Here is a 19,113-nt window from a genome sequence, read left to right on the forward strand (position 1 = left end):
GTGAGCCTGTCCGAAACTGACCCGTCATTTCTGTCTCGCTGGTCTTGATTCTGCGTTGCTTGACATCACTGCACTTCAGGGGCTGTCTGACTTAGTTACCCTTATTTTCAGGGGTTTAGAGCTTGGATGTCAGTAATTCGTAGTGCCGGGCTTCAGCCTGGGATAACTACATCCTTTCCTTACGAAATGTCTTCCCATCCCCCCCCCCCCCCAAGATGACCAAAGTATACAGCCTTTTCCCAGCCAGCCTGGGCCAGAGGTCTTTCAGTCAGAGAATGGAAAAAGAAAGGACGTTGCCCAGCATTGGGTGTGTGGTTTTGGTCTGTGTGTGACTGTCATGGTTTGTTCTCAATGGATGGCCCCTGTGTGTTACTAGATGGCTTCTTATCTGCAGCTGCTGTTTTGTAAGGTGGAGCTGATGCAAGGTCTGTCAGAGCTGAATGCTGCAGGCTTTCGGGGAGACTCCAGATAGACTGTAATGTTAATCTAGTCTGGCCTCCCGCAAAACCCAGGCAAAAACACTCACCCTGAAATGTGGGCATCATGCCCCGGTCTTCTGGTTGCGCTCTAGCGCATCTTGTGGAAACATATCTCGTTTTGAATGAAAGATGTCACAAGATGGGGAAAGCCCGGGTAAGTTGGTCCATGGTTAATGAGTCTCTTGTTAAAAACCATTGTGCCTTATCTCGAGGATGGAGTTTGGCAGGCCTTTCTGTGCAAGATTAAACATCAGTCTGCCAGAAATCTCTTCCTGTGCCGATACTTGTCAACCCTGAACCAGTCCTCTTTTAATTCTCTCTTGGGTCAACACGATAGATGGAGCTGCCGTAGCCTCACTCTATAAGGCAGAGTTTCTCGACCTCGGCTCATTCTTGTAGCCCTTCTCTGAATGCTTCCTGGTTTTTCAACAGCCCCTTTACAGTGTGGACTCAAGAATGGGCATAGACTGAAGGGAGTGGTCTTGCTAGTGCTGAGTACAGAGGCGATGTCCCCTCCCTGTTTCTATTCAGTATCCCCTGGCTTATATATTCAGCAATCTCTTGCAACCTCTTAGCCATAGCCTCATGCAGTGAGCTCATGTTCAAATGGTTATTTACCTTGGCCCCAGGTCATTCAGGCTGTGTCTAGACTGCAAATAAAAGTAGAAAAAAGATACACAAATTGGCAACCACAATTTGCATATCTTTTTCCACTTTTTCTTCGGAAGAGTCTACCTCGGGCCAAATTTTGGAAAAACCTTCTCCTTCGGAATATCCCTTCTTCCTCATACAATGAGGAATACAGGGATACGGAACGAATGCATCCGCTTTTTCGGAAACCGTTCTGAAAAAGCGGATATGTTCCTTGGACCCGGCAGAGCTTTTCTGGGATAGCCTCCGGTATCCTGGAAAAGCTTTGCAGTGTACACATAGCCTTAGTGTCACTGCATTCCAGGGTATGGCATCTCCATCACTGGAGATATTTAAGAGCAGGTTAGACAGATGCCTGTCAGGAGGATCTAGACGGGGCTTGGTCCTACCATGAGGGCAGGGGGCTGGACTTGATCTCTTGAGTTCCCTTCCAGTTCCAGTGTTCTGTGATCCTATGATTCTGTACAGCCCCTTAGCTTGGAAATGTGGCCTTCATTCTTTGTTCCTAGTTGTATGGCCCTGGTTTTGGCTGTACTTATGAAACATGTTCAAATGACCCTCACTTGCCAGACTGCTCTGAATAACTGACCAGTCCCCATCATAATTTAGCGCACTACCAATCTGTGTGCCATCAGCACATTTTACTACCAGTGATTTTATATTTTCTTCCAGTTCACAAATAAATAGAGGCCTGCACGGATACGAAGTTTGTATCCGCATCTCTATCCGCAAAATGGGCCCCGGCTACCCGCATTGACATCCATGGATGCAGATACCTGTGGATGAAAAGCAGCTTTTCGTGGATTTGCAGGGTTCTACATACACAATTTGTATCCATGTCCATACCCACAACCATGAGTCGAGGCTCTCTGAGGATTTGCAGGACTCTACCAATGAAGATATTGAACTTAATTGGGCCAAGAACAGACTGCTGAAGGACCCCGGCAGAATCACCCCCATTCATGTCTGACTCCCCGTTTAAAATTCGTTTTGGGATCTGTTAGTTAACCAGTTTTTAATGCATTAAATTCAGGCTGCATTGTCAACCAGTTTTTAATGCATTAAATTCAGGCTGCATTGTCATCCATCTGAATTAAACACCACCCAGACGTGTAAATCTGTTATATCAACCGAGTTCCCTTCACAAGCCATAACAAGTGATAACCAGTTTGACACGTCTTGTTTCCATTCCACGATGTGGATTGCCATTGATTTTATTGCCATTGCTTAATTCTTTACCAGTTTGTCCCATATCAGTTTCTCCATGATTTTGCTGAGCATTAGTGCCTGACTAGCTGGCCTGTAGTTACCTGTAGGCGCCTCTTTACCACTTTAAAATTTTAACACCACATTTGCTTTTCTCTCAGTCCTCTGGAACCTCCCGGGAGCTCCAAGATTTGTTAAAAATCCCTGTTTCAAGGACTCCTCAGTCAATTTGTTTGCTACTACTAAGTGCTACTTCTCTGGTCCTGCTGATTTAAAAAAAAATAATTAACACCCTCAACACTTTCACATCCTCCCTAGTTACTGATGGAACAGCGGGAACACAATGCCTCCCGGTGGTGTCTGAATTCACCAGGCCGCTTCTTTCCAAATAGAGAACAGAAATATTGATTGAATTACTTCTGCTTTTTCTGCAGCATGCAAGACAATTTTACAATCCTTATCTAGTAACAGCCCTGTTCTATTGCAAGGGTTTTGTTGATTCCTGAAATATACAAAGAATTCCTTCTTAACTTTAACCCACCTGGCTGTAGCATGGCATTGATGCTTTCCGTATCTTTTATTAATTGGCTTTGCCAATTTGCTTTAGCTCTTTCTTTCTTGTGCTGTGTTTCTTAATATGAAATAAGTGAATGACTTTGAAATTAAGCAGTTGCTCTTTGTGCTGGAAACACAGCACCCGGTAGCCTTCCTGGTCCTGATGCTATGATGACAGATAATTTTCCTACTGTGTTTTATTGTCCAGTTCTAAGATTGCAAGCTTTTGCGCCATAGTGAGTGACTAATTGCTCCTAATGTTTCACCTTCCCCTACCCAAAAAAGATCGGACTAAAAAGTTAAGATTTGTAAAGTTAGAAAAAAGCAGTCTCATGAATGACACCTGCTCGGCATGTCTGCAGCGGGGTATGCTCATGGTGGGGAGTGGATGAGCAAGAGTCCCAGGCTGGTCAAGGAAAAGCTTCTCTGAGGTTTACTTGCAGGTGTTCCAGAGCAATCCAATTGAAACAATCGGTAGGGTCTCTGGTTGCCTTCTCTCAGTGCAGCTTAAGAGTTTTTACACCCAAAACAAAATTAAACAGAGGCAGTCCCCCTTTCCGGACTCCTAGAAGGAAAACCCCCAGCTGTTCCCATCAGGGTCAGAAAATTATTTGCTTCTGGGAGCCCTACCCAAGAGGGGGCCTCAAACACCGATTTAGGAACCAGTACTGGGAAATAGCATGGCAAGACCCACTCCTGGGGGCGCCCCTTGCAAAGGAGCATCTCAGCACAATGCCCTCCTGCTCTCTTAGGATACATCCACACAGCAGTGTTATTTCAGAATCACTGAGGTTATTGCAGAATAAGAGACCACGTCTACACTACGAGCAGTTATTTCGACATAACATCCAAATAATGTCGAGCTGGAGGACTTCTTCCTCCGACTCCTGTGACCCTCATTTTACGAGGAGTAAGGGAGGTGTTCCACCTCGGACCAGTTGCTGTGTAGACAGCGTCAAAAGCCAAAAAAAGCTATTTTGACTTAAGCTGCACAGTTGACATAGCTGAAGTTGCGTAGCTCAATTCGGCTTTAGTCCTGCAGTGTAGACGTGTCCCTAGGGACCACCCAGAGCAAAATCAAACTCTCTGGACAGGAGGGAAGTTCACGCACGGCTCTAGATCGTGGGTTAGCAATCTAAGGAGGAAAGCTGGGTTGTGGTGAAAGCTCTAGGCTGGAAATCAGAAGGTCCAGATTCAGTTCTCAGCTCAGCCACAAGGCCCTATGATCTGGGCACGTTCCGTTACTTGTAATGGGAATAACAAAGCTGCAGACGAAGGCGTTGTACTATGGCCAATAGCTGTGCATTACATGAGCTGCAAATATAGTGCATGTGCCTGGACTGGCACGTCGGGGGAAAAGCCTTCTTTTCTCGTGTTCTAAGTGCTCTAATTGGGGGCAAGGGGGTATGATTTATACACAAATATAAACAACAGGAATAAGGGTATGTCTACATTGCCACCCTAGTTCAATCTAGGGTGGCAGTGTAGACATACCCTAAGGGAGCCTGCAATCCTCTTCTAACTGTAAGATTGGTTTGGTTTTTGCAAGTGACCGGTGATGTGTCCACTGGCTTATCAAGGGGCTCCCTTGGATATGGGGTTGCTCAAGTTAAAAAGCCCACTGAAATATTTGCCTTGCGGGGAGACGTGTGAGATGTACCTACAAGTCAGTGGAATATAAACTCAAAGGAGGGAGTAGGTGACATTTTAGGGAGATGATCCCTGACAGTGAGTAGAGTCTTCAAAAACTCCCAAGTCCCATTCTCCAGAGTGACTTCGCTGTTTGGTACCCAAGTCCCGTTGGCTTTCTTGGTTATTTTTCCCAGTTGGACTTAGCCACACGTTGAATATTTTGCCCAATATTCCTTTCGCTTACAAGACTTTAAAGATTGACCAGCTCCGGAGCAACCGTCGACAGGGAATAGATTTATTCACTAGTCGTCAAGTGCGCAATGGAAAACAATGAAAAAAAAATACTAGCCCAGTGTTTTTCACCATGGCAACCTGCGTGTGTTCTAATGATTTGGAGTGTCATTTTTACCAGCTGGCTAAGAGTCATGTGGCAAGTCTGGTTTATTATATTTTTTTAAGTTGACAGTTGTTCCTTGTGCGAAGAAGCAAAGGGGAAGCGTTAACCACAGCCGCAACATTCGGGAGGAGGCGTGCTGATGCCAAGTATTGCAGGGTAGTTCTGAGAAAAGAAACCTTCAACCCTCATCCTTCCTAGCCACCCACCACCCCCATATTGGCTGGCTCTTGCTTGATTCGAGGCATGATGCTGTCATCTTTGTTGACACTAGAGATCAAAGCGAACACATTTCAAGGTGCAAATGCTGCGATTTTGCCCATATCTATGTAGCCTGATGCAGGCGCTAGTGTTTGTAATATGTATTTCTACTACCATAGCAACTAGGAGCCCAGCTGGAACTCCATTGTGCTAGGTGATGTACAAACAGAATTTTTCCCCCGGTGTTTTTTTTCTTTTGAGGGGAGGAGGGGGCGTGGTCAGTATTTTCAGTTAAACCATCTGGCAACCCTAGTGGCTACTAATTTCCTAGCTGCACAGGTCACTACAGATAGTGAACAGGGCTTCACCATGGTCTTGTTTACACTGCCACTTTGTTGTAACTTTCTCACTCAGAGGTGTGAAGAGACACCCCCTGAGCACAGCGTGTCATAAAGCACCAGCGTCAACAGGCTCACAGCCCTGTTAGCAACTCCCCTTGTGGAAGCGATTTGCCGATTGCGCTGGGGGTGTGCCGTGACCACACTGCTGTGTTCTAGTGGGCTTAAAATCAGCAGTGAAGACAAAGCTTGATTGCAGACGTGCTTCGCGGGGGCGTCTCATTTTGAGGCAGTCCCTCATTACAGGCCCGTACTTCCTCACCCTGCACCCATCTGGTCTCTTTCACTATGCACCTTGAGGATGATTTACATCAGAAATCAAGAACAATGGTGCAAAGTCCGTTGGCTGCTCTAAAGGGATGGATCCCCAGCACTGTCAATGTTCCACCTGTATCATCTTTGTGGCCCTCACGTTGGTTCTTTGTCATGCATTTGTCATGCAGGCTGAGAGTCACAGAATTTTAAGGCCAGAGGGGAACATTAGATCAGCTAGCACAACCTCTTCCGTCTATGGTGATTTGCTCCTTTTGGAAAATTGGAGCAAGATCCTTTTGGCCACTTCACTGAATAATGGGAGGCTGGAGAACCCCTTCTCCAATGCTAAAACAAAACCCTCCTCACCATTTAAAGGGGCTTAATTAAAAATAGCTGAAGTCCTTGCTATGGCAATGAACTAGTCCTTAGTGAGGAACCGGGTGCTTGTTCTTGGTTGTATAGGAGCTGGAGGCAGGCAGTGTGAGCGGGAGATGCTGCACATGTATCATAAAGTCCTCCACAAATCATGCTGGCATTATATGTTTCGGGAGGGCAGGAAGATGCCCTCTGTCCAGGCTTTTAGAGGAACAAGAATTGCAGCATTGGGAAGTGGGGGGATGTATTTTTAGTCATTCTTGATTTCAGAGTCGGCTTGCAGTGCCCACACCAGGAAGTGAGCTCTGGGTTTTTTTACCCTTCTTGGGCAGGAACTAGAGGCTTCCTGATGCCTCTTACCAGCTGTGGCATAGGGTGCGGTTAGATGCCTATGCATGTCTTCATGGTGGGCTCTTCAGACCCAGACCTGCCATAAACTTTATGGCAAAACTCCAGCAGCTTCTGAAGGCCGGGGTCTGAGCTAGCTGTGTGGCTAAGGTCATTGCATCTAGGCCAAGCGCCGTTCAAGGAGAGGAACTTGAGGATTTAGGTTACAGGGCAAATACAGACTCTAAAAGTCTGCGTGAAAGACTCTTCTAGCACAAGGGCTCTAAATAAACCCTGCTCTCCCCTCCACCCACAGGGGGCGCTCAGCTACTCAGGAGGTCTGTCCTAGTGGGCACACGCCAAACTGCATTTGTGCAGGTGTGACCGTGGGCAGCCCAGCGTAACGCTCATTAATATGGATGAGTCTTTGCCCCCTCGCCACCCACTTGCAAGCCCTTGTACCAACCAGCTGGCGGCCTCTGCCCTTCCGCGCCAGCGCGAGAGCCGCAAAGAGGCAGCCAGCAGCGGTCTGGAGGGAGCAGCTGTAGGCTCCGTGCTTGGAGGTCTGTGAGCTGGAGGGTGTCGCGGCTGGTTTGTTCGTTCCCCACGCACGGTCTGCAGAGAGGGGCACCGACCTCGGTGGAAAGGCTGTGAGAATCTAGCCCATGGGGCTTTGATGGGGCCAGTGGGGTGACGTCTCTCAGTAGCTCATCGCTCGCTGGGGGTGAGGCCTGGGGCTGAGGGAGCTAAGGGAAGGCTTGATATTAAAAAGTCACCTGCGAGGTGCATTCGAGGGCTGTGAGCAGAGGCAGCTGACAGGGCAGTTCTGGAGGGAGGGTAAGAGTGCAAGGAAACCCTATGTGTGATACTCAGATGGGCAGGGATGGAATGGTGCTCTGATTTCAGAACACCAAAGCAGAGGGGCAAACAACCACAAATCAAGGAAGAAGGGCGGGGCTGGTTAAAAATCCAGCCTGGCTTGAAGGGAAATTGAAGGCAGCTATGAAACAATTATAGCAAATGGAAGAAATGGACAGGAATAGTAATGAATATAAATCAGAAGTTAGGAACGGTAGAAAATTGATAAGGAAAGCAAAAGGACAGAAGGATAAATCTCTGTCTAGCTAACTCAAGGACAATAAGAAGGCATTCTTAAAAATATATTAGGAACATAAAGAATCTTGACAATGGTATTGGTCCATTACTAGATGGAAATGGTAGAATTATCAGTAAAGGCAGAAGTGTTAAATAAATATTTCTGTTCGTTTATGGGGGGTGGGACAGAAGGCGCAGTCTCAGCATATGGCGATAACGCTCTTTCTGTACCACTGCTATCTCTGGAGGTATAGAAGTTACTAAATTTAGACATTTTCCAATTAGCGGGCTCAGATAACTTGCATCCAGGGTGTTTGAGGAGCTCAGTGGACCATGCACGTTGGTTTTCAATTAGTCTTGGAGCATTGGTCAAGTCCAGAGCTAATGTTTCCCCTCTTTTTAAGGGGGTTATACAAGATGACCCAGCCAACTGTCAGCCTGATCTCGATCTGGAGCAAGCTAATGGAGTGGCTGACACAGGAATCCATTAATAAAACGTTAAAGAAAATGTAATGCAAATCAGCATGGGTTTATGGAAAAATAGATCCTGTCAAACAAACTTAATATCTTTTTTGATGAGATTACAAGGCTGCTTGATAAATGCACTCGTGTTGAAATAATAGACTTCTGTACGGCATTTAACTTGCTGCAGTATGATAGTTTGATTAAAAAACTAGAGCGATATAAAATGAAGATGGCACATGTTACATGGCTTGAAAACTGGTTAATGAATCGGTCTCAAAATGCAGGTTTTTTAAGGTCTCAAAATGTAACTGGAAATGGGAATCGTTATTGAGTGGGTATATTTCCAGTAGGGCTCCACAGAGGTCAGATCTTGGCCATACGCTATGTAACATTTTTATCGGTGACCTCATAAAATCGTTTGCGATAAGGTTTACACCAAGCTCTGGACATGCGGCAGAGCCCCTCCCCCAGCCCGGACCTGTTGTGGCCGAGGGGGACAGGCACCCCTCCCCCGTGTTAGCTCAGCCCAGACCTGCCATGGCCACTGAGTGACATCCCCCCTCCCTTGCCAGAGCTGCCGCAACACGGGAGAGCTGCCTCTGACCTCGTGCTGAGCTGTTGCAATGAAAGAGGGCTGTGGGCGGGGGGGGGGGATCCCCTTTCCTTGCTGTAGCCCTGCGGTGGTCCCCAGCCCAGAGCCCGCACTCCAACCCTGTGCTCCAGCCCACTCCAGATCCCTCCCCTCGCCCCAATTCTCTGCCTTAACCCTGAGCCCCCTCCCACACTCTGAAACCCTCAATCCCAGTGTGATGCTGTGGCCAAAAACAGGACCAGGATCCTGGGATGTGTAGCCAGATGAGGTTGGTACCTTTCTGTTGGTCACTGGTGAGACCCCCGTGGGGATCCTGTGTCCGTTTTGGGGCCCGCCGTTCATGGAGGATGTTGAACACTGGGCGGGCATTCAGAGAAGAGTCCCGCGACTGATCAGAGGTTGAGCAAACCTGCCTTGTCGGGGGAGAGGCTCATTCGCTTAATGGAGAGGCGGTGGCGGAGGATTGTCTGTATCTCCAGTGGAACAGCTGTTTCAGACTGGTCTCCGTGGCCTACAGGGAGGGCTCTCACGGCCCAGTGGCTGGAAGCTGAATCAAGGCAAATGGAGACTGGACGTAGGTGCAGTTTTTCAACCGGGAGAGCAATTAGCCCTTGGAACAACTTCCCGAGGGCTGCGGGGGGGGGGGGGGGGGGGGGGTCTCGACCCAGGCAATTGGAAGTCACGACTGGGCGTGTTTCCTAAAATCTCTGCGCTGGGACTGATGGTGGACAGGCGGCCCAACGGGGTTATCACGGTGGCCCTTTGTGGCCTCCGGATGTGCCTCTCGCGGGCCTCGCTTTTAGGTGCAGCACCTAGCTCCGCTCTCAAGAAACCCCCCAGGCAAGGCAGAGCACTGACTGAGAGCTGGGGGGATATAGTGGGAAATGTGGGGGCAAGATTTCAGCCTTCCCCTTGGTCAGCAGGTTCGTTGGTGAGCTGGGGATGGTGCAGTAGTCGCGTGCCGGGGGCTCGTGGCCTCGCTGTGCAGGCTGGCTGGCTCCCAAGAGCTGCACAAAGGGGCTGCGTTGGCTGCAGGTGACGGGTCCGGCTTGGCCTGCAGGGCGCTGAATGGCTTTACCTGGTGTTTCATAGCAACAGCCTCCCCGGGCAGCCGCGCTGAGGTGGGCCCCTCTCTCCCATCTCGGCAGGCGTCCCGGCGACGGTGGCAGAAGGCGGGAGAGGGAAGCCGTGGCTGCGTGCCCGTTGGCGTTAAAGGAAGCCTGTGCCAGTGGCCGGTTGGTATTGAAATGTCTCCGGAGGCTGGGGCGGGTCCAGGACTCTCCTCGCTGACGGTGGCCCCGGGCACTCCGAAGGCAAGGCAGCTGGGAGGTAACATGGCCAGAGCTAAGAATTCCCCCCAGGCCTGGAACGCTGAATCCACGGGGCTGCTGCCGGCTTTCCGTGCCAGCAGAGGTTGGAGCTGGGCTGCCTTTGCCTGCGGGTATCTGCCAGGGCACAGCTGTGCCCTGCCTGACCGAACTGGGGGCTGCGGGTATCCCCTGAGGCTCTGCCTGCGCAGGATGGACACGCTCGGCAGGAACTAACCCCTGCCTGAGCCGTCTGCATCCCTGCTGCCAGGAGGAACGTTCCTTCGCCAGCCCCCGGAGTTTAAGCTCAGACTGAGGCCCCCTCTGTCTCCCGGGGAGGGAGGGGGAAGGATTTCAGTGTCGCTGCTGCACCGGCGGCCTCGTGCTGAGAGACTCGTTGACCGCAGGAGCCGCCCATGGGATCTCAGGCCAATTCTGCATCTGCAAGACTTGCCTTAGCGCCCCTCCCCTCCCGCCTTCCCTGTCACCCAGCGGCTTGCCCAGTCTCTCTCTCAGGAAGGAATCCCCCCCCATCCCCATCTCAGACATGACTGGGATTTCCTTCTCTCCTGCTGAGGGTGAGCGGAAGGAAAGAGCCTGCCCCTTGGGGGGCTGTTTGTGTGTGCGGCTGTGCTGGGACGGGAAGTGGAGCTCTCCTCAGCTGGCAGCTTACCAAGGTGTATTTCAACCACTAGGCAACGCTGCCTGATCCCCTCTGCCTAAATCAGTCCAGCTGAGCTGTCTCCTCATCCAGCATCCCTCCCGCTTTGCCCCATCACCAGGTTCCCCCCAGGTTTTCTCTTGTGTTGCGGGACTTTCCCAGGACAGCTCTGCCGTCCGGGCTGATGTTGCCCGAGGGAAACCCCGCTTGCGGGGCAGATTGGCTGGCAGTGACTTGCAGCGCAGCTCGGGAAGTGCGTCCGTCACCTCCCATTGGCCGGTCCGAGGCCTGTGGAATGAAAACGTGTAACGCTGCTGGGTTAACTCGTGAGTTGCTGGCCAGGCCTCCAGAGTCCCCTGATCAGAGTCTGGCACTGCCGCAGGAAGAGCTCTGTGTTGTACAAAACCAGGCAGAAGGCAGTCCCTACCACAGGCTGGGTTACACGAGTTTAGCCGTAAAACGCCAGGCGTTGATGTCTGCAGAGCCCTTGCCTGACTCTGTGATCACTGAATAAGGCAGCTGCTTGGGTTTTATTTGCCAGTCACCTCGTGGATCAGAAGCTGCACCTGCTGCCACGCTCTCGGTCGGATCAAAGCAGGTGGAAATAAAGTGGAGCTGGTCAGGAAGTTGGGGTTTGGCAAAAAGGCTTTTTCCTTCCCCTGCTAAGTCTTGGGCCTTTCTTCACAACGTGGTGTCCTGACTGCCCAAACGACACAGCAGCCTCCCTGCAATCAGCAGTCTGAGCTGTCGTCTTATTTACCACATGGAATTTGTTTCCAAAAGCAGGACAAACTTGTCTGGCTCATGCAGTCACTGCATTTGACATAAGCAAAACGGGGACACTGTATGAAAGTACATGATTGTGTAGCCACATTAGTTAATGCATAATTGTCTTCCTCACTGGATATGCAGAACAACTCACTTCCAGAATCAGCCCATTCATTCATTCCTTCGTTCATTCAGTGTGTGTAGCCGCTGTTAACTCTGAAGGCTAATGAGATCTGTCGGCATGTCAAGTATTTCATGGCTTATTGTTTTATTAGAAAGGCCAAGCTATTCTATTCCTCTGTCAGTTGTGGGAAGTGGCAGCAGATATTGCAGTGGGGAACAATGGGCTGGTGAGTTGCTATTCAGCTTTGTTGGGGGGGGCCAACAATGAATTCAGACCCTCCCTCCTCCAGATTTGGAGCCGCCTTTACCAAGAAACGGAGGGAAAGAGGAATTGCACCTGCCTCTCCAGTGCCAAAAACTTCCAACCCCTGCCCCCGCAACCCAGCGACCTACAGAGCAGCCCAGTGCATTCCGTGCAAACATCTGCAGCCGCGGAGGCAATGTCTAGCTGAATCTGAATTGCAAAAGAAATGAATATTGAGGGGGAAAGAGGGTTGGGGACTTAGCGAAGCTGTAAGGAGGAGAGGGCTTAGTGGAACAAGCCCCAGCGTAATTCAGGGGTTCCTGCCCCATAGGTCCCTATTGGAAAATATTATAGACCGAATGTGCTGCATAGGACTTGGACTGTAACTTCATTGGCAGCTAGCTGGGCAGAGTTCAGTTACGCCCAGCGTGCCAATCTAACCTGCTTGTGCAGTCACATAGGGCATAACCCGCCACCCCCGAGCTAGACTCCACTTGTCCCCAGGGATTGTAAGTCCCTGAAGTTTTTCCTCTCTGTCCATCCCAGAGATTCTCTCGGCCTGTTTTGCATGTTCCCTACCCAGTGGCAGGTGCTCTGGCTTCATTCTTAACAGAAGCTATTTCCTTCTTTTCTGGGCCACTTGAGCAATCGGGTGCTTGAACACGCAGACGGATCTCGACATTTGTTATCAATCCCGACTACTATTGGTGGCAATACCTGAGGCCTTTGCTGTCTCAGGCACTGAGCTGTCGGTCCCGTGGGAAGGATTTCTAGCTTGCTCGGCCGTACGTGCAGGGGGCTGTGCTGTTTGAGTTGAAGATTTGTACTTTCAGCTTTAAGTTATAGGTCGATTTTTGATGACCAAATCTTGTTTGAACTGGTGAATTGCCAGGTTGTGATGATACTTCTTCCTGGATGTCCCCACTGGCTTGCCTGGTGCTGCCAAAGCATGTGAACTCTTACATTCCCCTGCCTTCTACAGTAACCCATCAGCTGGGAGTTAAGGGGGGTCTCATTAGATCTGTGGTTTTGTGGCTGATTTTTTTAAATCCAGCTTTTTTGCGCTGCTGGGCGGCCTTTGCTTACGTGTTGGTTGAGGTGCCATTGAGAAAAGAACTGTGTTGCAAGCAAAATCTGCTTTTCGTGTAATGCAGTTAACTCACATGCGGCTTGTACTGTTTCATCCATGTTTCTCATGAGGAAGTTCCCGGCAATGACAAGGGGGAGAGATTGCGTCCTTATTTAACACCAGTGCTTGTTAAGCTGCTTAGTTACACTCCTCCTATCATTTAGATGAGCATTTGGTTTGGGCATCTATACTTGTTCTGAAACAACAGGCTACTGGAGTGTTAGGATTGGAATTTTCACATTAAAATGAGCAGGAACTGGGCCCCCTTTGGTGGCTTGGAAAATCGTAGCGATTTGCAAAGGTTGTAGTTAGAACGGTGATGGTGACGCTCTTTCCTTCTGCACACCTGTTCTCTCGCTGTGGCCAGAGTCCTGCAGCCCAGCCTGCGTGTTCCTGCCATTTACGCTGTAAAGCCAGGGCAGCTACTGGGGAGGGTGTTGCAGTGTGTTTGGTCGGCACATTATTTACACCGTTGTTAATTCAGTCCCAAAGGCAGCATCTTTCCTTCTCGGGCTGGAGGTGCCCAGCTTAAGCAGGGTAATAATACACCACACCTGGGTCCATGTGCCTGGCCTTGATGCATGAAACCGAAAGAACCAGACTTGATTCTCCGACCTGCAGGGAGAGCTGGCAGCTAGGGAAACGTGCCTTTTCCATGTCAGCTGATCACATTTGATCCAGAGTTCGGGAGACCCAGTAAATAAGGAGCCCGACCGATCCCCTTTGCAGAGTAACTGCGCTTGGAAATGCCACGGGTGTTCTCCGCTCTGCTAGTAAGGCAGCGCCAGTGCCCAGGGAGCGAAGCCGACTGACTCTTGCGATTGGTGATGTGAGCAGGGTGGGGAGGTCTGGCAATTGAAGGGCTCATGCTGGCTGCTCTAGTGTGTGGTGTTTCTGTTCCCCGGGCAGCTTTGCTCGAGGGGGCTGTGGAACGGGTCACTGGCCAGGCCTTCCGCGGTGATTTGGCTGCATCCGCCGCTTTCCTTGGAACCGTCTTTGCTGTGTGGAAATACGAACCCAGCCGAGCCAACGAGCGCCTCTCTTCAGTCGGGGGCAGGAGGGGAGCCGGGCCTGTCTCAGCACCGAGCATTTCCACCGCCCGGCCTGGAGGAGATGGGGGCCGAGGTGACCCCCGATAGGCTGTTGGCACAGGAGAGTCAGGAACCGGGAAGCCTGGTGCCATTGGCAGCGGTAGGGCTCTGAGAGGCCAGTGAGGGCAGCGAGGCCAGGAGATGCATGTTAGTGGTGGTGCAGTTTCACTTGGTCTGGACTGAGGCTTCTTTATCCGCCCTCTGACCAGGCCCTTGCTTCTGTGCCTCAGCCTCCCACGACTCTTGTATCTTCTCCTTCAGAAACCACGTCAGGCCCGAGCAGACGTTGTGTCCAGGCGTCTGTCAGGTGCTTTTCCGAGACCTGGATCGTTTAGCCGCCTTGGCTACGATTCGTGGCGGTGTCCCTGTATTAGAGGCGTTCTCTGTCCGAGGGCTCTGTCCTCAGCTTTCTGTCGCTAAGGTCTCTGCTCTCCTGGCTGCATGGCTGGGGATTTGTGTGGTGATTCAGGGGTGAGACCTGCACTCGCGGGATATCGAATACATAGGTGCCCGCAGTAGGAGTTGTTTGCCTCATGACCTGCATACCGGCTACATGCCATCGCTCTCGGGCCAAATTCAAGTCCATCATGGTTCAAATCCTTCATTGATTAGGCCTCAGTTGGAGTCTTGTGGCCAGTTCTGGGCACCACATTTCAAGAAAGAGGAGGAGAAATTGGAGGAGGCCCAGAGAAGAGCGACAAGAACAATGAAAGGTCTAGAGAAGACTGAAAGAGTCGGGCTTGTTTAGTTTAGAAAAGAGAAGACTGAGAGGGGACATGAGAGCGGTTTTCAAGTATCTAAAAGGGTGTCACAAGGGGGAGGGAGAAAAATTGTTTCCTTGGCCTCTAAGGACAGAACAAGAAGCAATGGGCTTAAACTGCAGCAAGGGAGGTTAAGTTGGAAATTAGGAAAAACTTCCTGCCTGTCAGGGTGGTGAAACACTGGAATAAATTGCCCAGGGGGGTTGTGGAATCTCCAGCGCTGGGGATATTTCAGATCAGGTTGGACAGACACCTCTCAGGGATGATCTAGACGGTGCTTGGTCCTGCCATGAGGGCAGGAGGCTGGGTTGGTTGACTCCCGAGGTCCCTTCCTGTCCTAGTGCTCTAGGATTCTGTGGTGCTCCAGGGCCACCGCCTGGAGCATCTAAAAGAGCCTAAAGCTCCTAGCTGAGGACCAGTGATGTCTTCCCTGCTCTGGCCCGGGGGGAAATCCCGCTGCCAGGGTAAAGCTCATCTCTGCAGGACGTGGCGATTTCTTGGGCTGGTTCCAGACTGCGGAGCCGACTCCGCCAGGAACCAAGGACCATCCCTAACCTCCCAGCCGCACAGTCCCTGACCTGCCTCCTTTGAGGTCACTACAGAGCCACAGGGCACTGCACACGACTCCCACACCCTGCCCTCCACTGCACGCCCAGGTCTGCCCTGGGCAAGAGCGGGAGCGAGAAAACGACCCGCGCCTGGCGACGTTCGTCACGTCACTTCTCGCGGGAGCGGCAGGTGCCCAGACGCTGTGTCTGGGAGGGAGGGATAAGAGCCTGGTCGGACAGGACCGAACGACCGCGCCGGGTTTCCGGTTCTCCCTGACACACAGCTAGCCCCGTGCATCCTGTGGTATGGGTCCCGTCTGTGCCCCCCGGCTGCCTGTGGAGTCTCTGGTGTTTTTGAAACGTGCTTCTCCCTTCTCTGTCCGACAGCTGGGCTGTGTCTGAACTGCTGGAGCCTGCAGGAGCTGGTGAGCCGAGATGCGGGGAACTACCTCATCCTCTTGGAGAAAATCCTGCAGAAAACCAAAGAGGTAAGAAGGGAGCAGGGGCTTGGTTGTCATTGGGGCGGACTCTGGCAGGGAGTCCTGTCCTGAAGCCTCTAAAGAACCCCCAGGCACTTTGCAAGGGGTGTCTGGAACACTGGGTGTCCCCCGGGGAGGACGTTACTGCCTCTGGGCCCAGGCTGCAGAGGATCGGAGCCCAAGACGGCCCCTACAAGGGAGCTCAAGCTGGGGCAGCTGGCGCTCTGAGCTCTGCAGGGTCGAGGTGGCGGGTGTTGCACTCGTGCGGGCTCTCTGCTCTCGCTTTGGGACTCCTCCAAATCCCGCCGGAATCAGAGGAAACGCTGCAGGTGGGTTTGGGGAAAGGCTCTTTACTCACGTCTCGTATCCTCTTCCCCCGCAATTTGTCTTTTTAACAAAACTCCTCACGACAGGGACTCTGCGTGTGCGTGTGAGAGCGTGTGTGCATGTGCGTGCGTGCATGAGCGTGCGCGTGCGCACATGCTTGTGCATGGATGGTACCTAATGCTCCAGGGCCCTGAGGCTGACTGGAATCTTCGTTGTGATACCAACACGCATCTCAGTGAGCGCTTGAAGTCGGGAAATGTGAGGCCTTTGCATCGTTTTCGGTGGACCTGCCTATCCCGTAGTTCTGCTGGTGCTAGGTTCTGTCGCAGGCTTGGGGTGCCTGGTAGTGGGAACCTTCCCAAACAGGCTGCGAGCCCTCCCGCCACTCCTTAGACCAGCGGTTGGGCCCAGATCCTCGAAGGTACCGAGGTGCCTAAATCCCATTGAACTTAGATGTGCAAACACCTCTGAGTACCTGGGCCTTCCTGCTCTCGGGGGCAGAAGCAAATGGCTTTGGAAGCAGGATCCCAGGTCCCTCCCTGCCTTTAGTAGGAACCTGGTTTTGGGGGAGCATGGCTTGAGACTGTCACCAGGAGAGTGATGCTGCAAAACCCCCGTTCCCACGGTTCTGGTGAATCCCTTTGAAGGCCCATGTCCCTCCTGTGGTCTCTCTCCATGAATAATCTCCCAGTCACCGGTAGGAGCGCTCACGCAAAGGGGGCGCCTTACGGCAGTGTTGGGAAGTGTTCGTGGCAGGTGAACGGTGGCTTCCCAACTGTGAATCCTGGGACCTCCAGCCAGGAAACGGAAGGTCCTACCATGGGACTTGCATTGTGCACAGTCAGACTTCACTGGCACAGCTGGAATCGAATGGATCGCGCACTCGCGGTGGGGCCTCCGAGCGGTGCTCAGGAGCAAAGTGGCTGCAGAGTGGAAGGCAGAATAAAAGCTGACTGGTGACAAAGGGATCTGGGTGGGTTTTGCCATCCACGGCAGCATGCGAGGGCCACGTGCCAGGGATTCTGTGTGTCTCTGAATTGTTTCCCTGCCGTTGTGGGGAGCCTCTGGCATGGTGCACCTCAGCCCCTTCTGCCCTCTCCCTGTGGCACATCACGGTCCCGTCTCCCGTGGGTGGTAACTCCATTGGTCAGGCACTGCGTGCGGGTGCAGGTGGGGTTGGCAGCCTGCGATATGCAGGAGATCGAAGCAGCTGATCCGGTCCATCCCGCCTGGCCCGAAACTCTGACTAGATTAAGAATTACGGGCAGGAATTGCTTGGCCAATAAGTCAAACCACCAGTTCTATTGCAGTGTAGGCTGCTCGCTGATAGGCAGCTCTTGTGTCAATTCCAGCAAGGCATCCACCCAAGCAGAGGGAGTTGCCCCATCTCTACCTGAGGACTGCGCCGAGTGCCTGAACCCAAGTGTGCTACCAGATTCTAAACAGCGTCGCGGGAGCGTGGACAGGGCATCGGTGCTTGGGCGCTGGGAGGACTGGGGCTGGTAGCTCAGCCTGATTCATTTCTCCAGGAGCCCTCCCAGCAAGATCTCTTGCTGTCCAAGGAGACTAGGACTTTTCAGCTTGGAAAAGAGGGGATGAAGGGGGATATAATAGAGGTCTGTAAAATCACAAGTGGTGTGGAGAAAGCGAATAAGGAACTGTGATTTACTTGTTCCCATAATATAAGAACTAGGGGTCACCAAAAGAAATTAATGGGCAGCAGGTTTAAAACAAATAAAAAGAAATTTTTCACACAGTGCATAGTCAATCTGTGGAACTCCTTGCCTGAGGAGATTGTGAAGGGTAGAACTAGAACAGGGTTTAAAAGAGAACTAGACAAATTCATGGAAGTTAAGTCCATTAATGGCTACTAGCCAGTATGGGTAGGAAGGTGTTCCTAGCCTCAGTTTGTCAGAGGGTGGAGATGGCTAGCAGGAGAGAAATCGCTTGATCATTCCCTGTTCGGTTCACTCCCTCTGGGGCACCTGGCATTGGTCACTGTGGGCAGACGGGACACTGGGCTGGATGGACCTTTAGTCTGACCCAGAATAGCCGTTCCTGTGTTCTTATGAGGAAACCCTTGAGCTGGAGAAGTCAGCGCTTTGTGCCCAGGGCAAGAGAAACTGGTGTCTGGCCGGCAGGCTTGCTGGCGGTTTGCCCGTCTTCTCTCTCAGCGCCTCCGACGCCCAGCGCTGTGCACACCCCAGACATGAACCTGACTTGCTGTCCGTTGGCCCCGTCCAGCTCGCCCCGCTCCAGGCAGCTTGCAACGGTCTCAGCCCCTGGGCCCAACAGGCTTTGAATTTTGCAGGATTCAGCAGGTCGTGGAGCAGCACATGACTGAGCGTCTGCCCCAGGGTTAGAGCTCCGGAGAGCAGCATCTGGCAGGGGGGAGAGCAGAGAAAAGGGATGTGGTGGTGCACTGGGAAGGAGCGCACGCCCGAACAGCTGCACGCTGAATAGCATCACGAGACGCAAGGAGAGGTTTCCTATTTCCTGATGTGCTGCAATGTGCATGACCTCCAGGCCCACAATAGCGCCCGCCCGCCCGCCTGTGCACTGGGGGAGCAGCCCGGATTCCAGGCTCATTCTCCATTGTGTGCCGGCCATTGTGTGGGGGGAAGCCAGGGAAGGGAGATCCCAGCCATACGGTTCCAGGAGCCCAGGGCAGGCATGTTTCTAGGGGCAGGGCCGCCGTTGGTTAGGCGCAGCAGGATTTATGAGACTTGGCTTCCTGAGACCCTCCCTTGTTGCAAGCGTTCCTTTTGTGGTCTTGCCCGTCCAATTCAGAGGGAATTGATGGCTTCCTGCTATTTGTGTGGCAGGCTTGCCTGGGCTGTTCTGGTTTGCTTTGTAACCAAACGTCTATTGGGAACGTCGGGACTGAGCCACGCGAGCGGCTGTAGCAAGCAGCAGGCTGCTCGGTTTGCAACGTCCAGCCCAGCATGGAAAGCGAAAGGTCAGAGGTGCTGAACTATTAACCTTCCACAAGTCCGTCTTCTGCCAGGAGGCCATCGGCTCTCCCAGCTTAGCCTGGCTGGCGCAGGCGA

General features: G+C 52.0%; 1 protein-coding gene across 3 annotated transcripts in view; it reads left to right on the forward strand.

Moving 5' to 3' along the window:
- Positions 1 to 19,113, forward strand: part of PIK3R5 (phosphoinositide-3-kinase regulatory subunit 5) — a 110,798-nt gene that overhangs the window by 61,390 nt on the left and 30,295 nt on the right. For all 3 annotated transcript variants that reach the window (XM_075903478.2, XM_075903477.2, XM_075903479.2), the window contains exon 3: positions 15,645 to 15,745. In XM_075903478.2, coding sequence (XP_075759593.2) covers positions 15,645 to 15,745 — 101 coding nt within the window. The remainder of the gene's footprint in view (positions 1 to 15,644; positions 15,746 to 19,113) is intronic.

This window comes from Pelodiscus sinensis, chromosome 20 (genome assembly GCF_052426305.1).
Source record: "Pelodiscus sinensis isolate ZL-2025 chromosome 20, ASM5242630v1, whole genome shotgun sequence".
Taxonomy (NCBI): Eukaryota; Metazoa; Chordata; order Testudines; family Trionychidae; genus Pelodiscus; species Pelodiscus sinensis.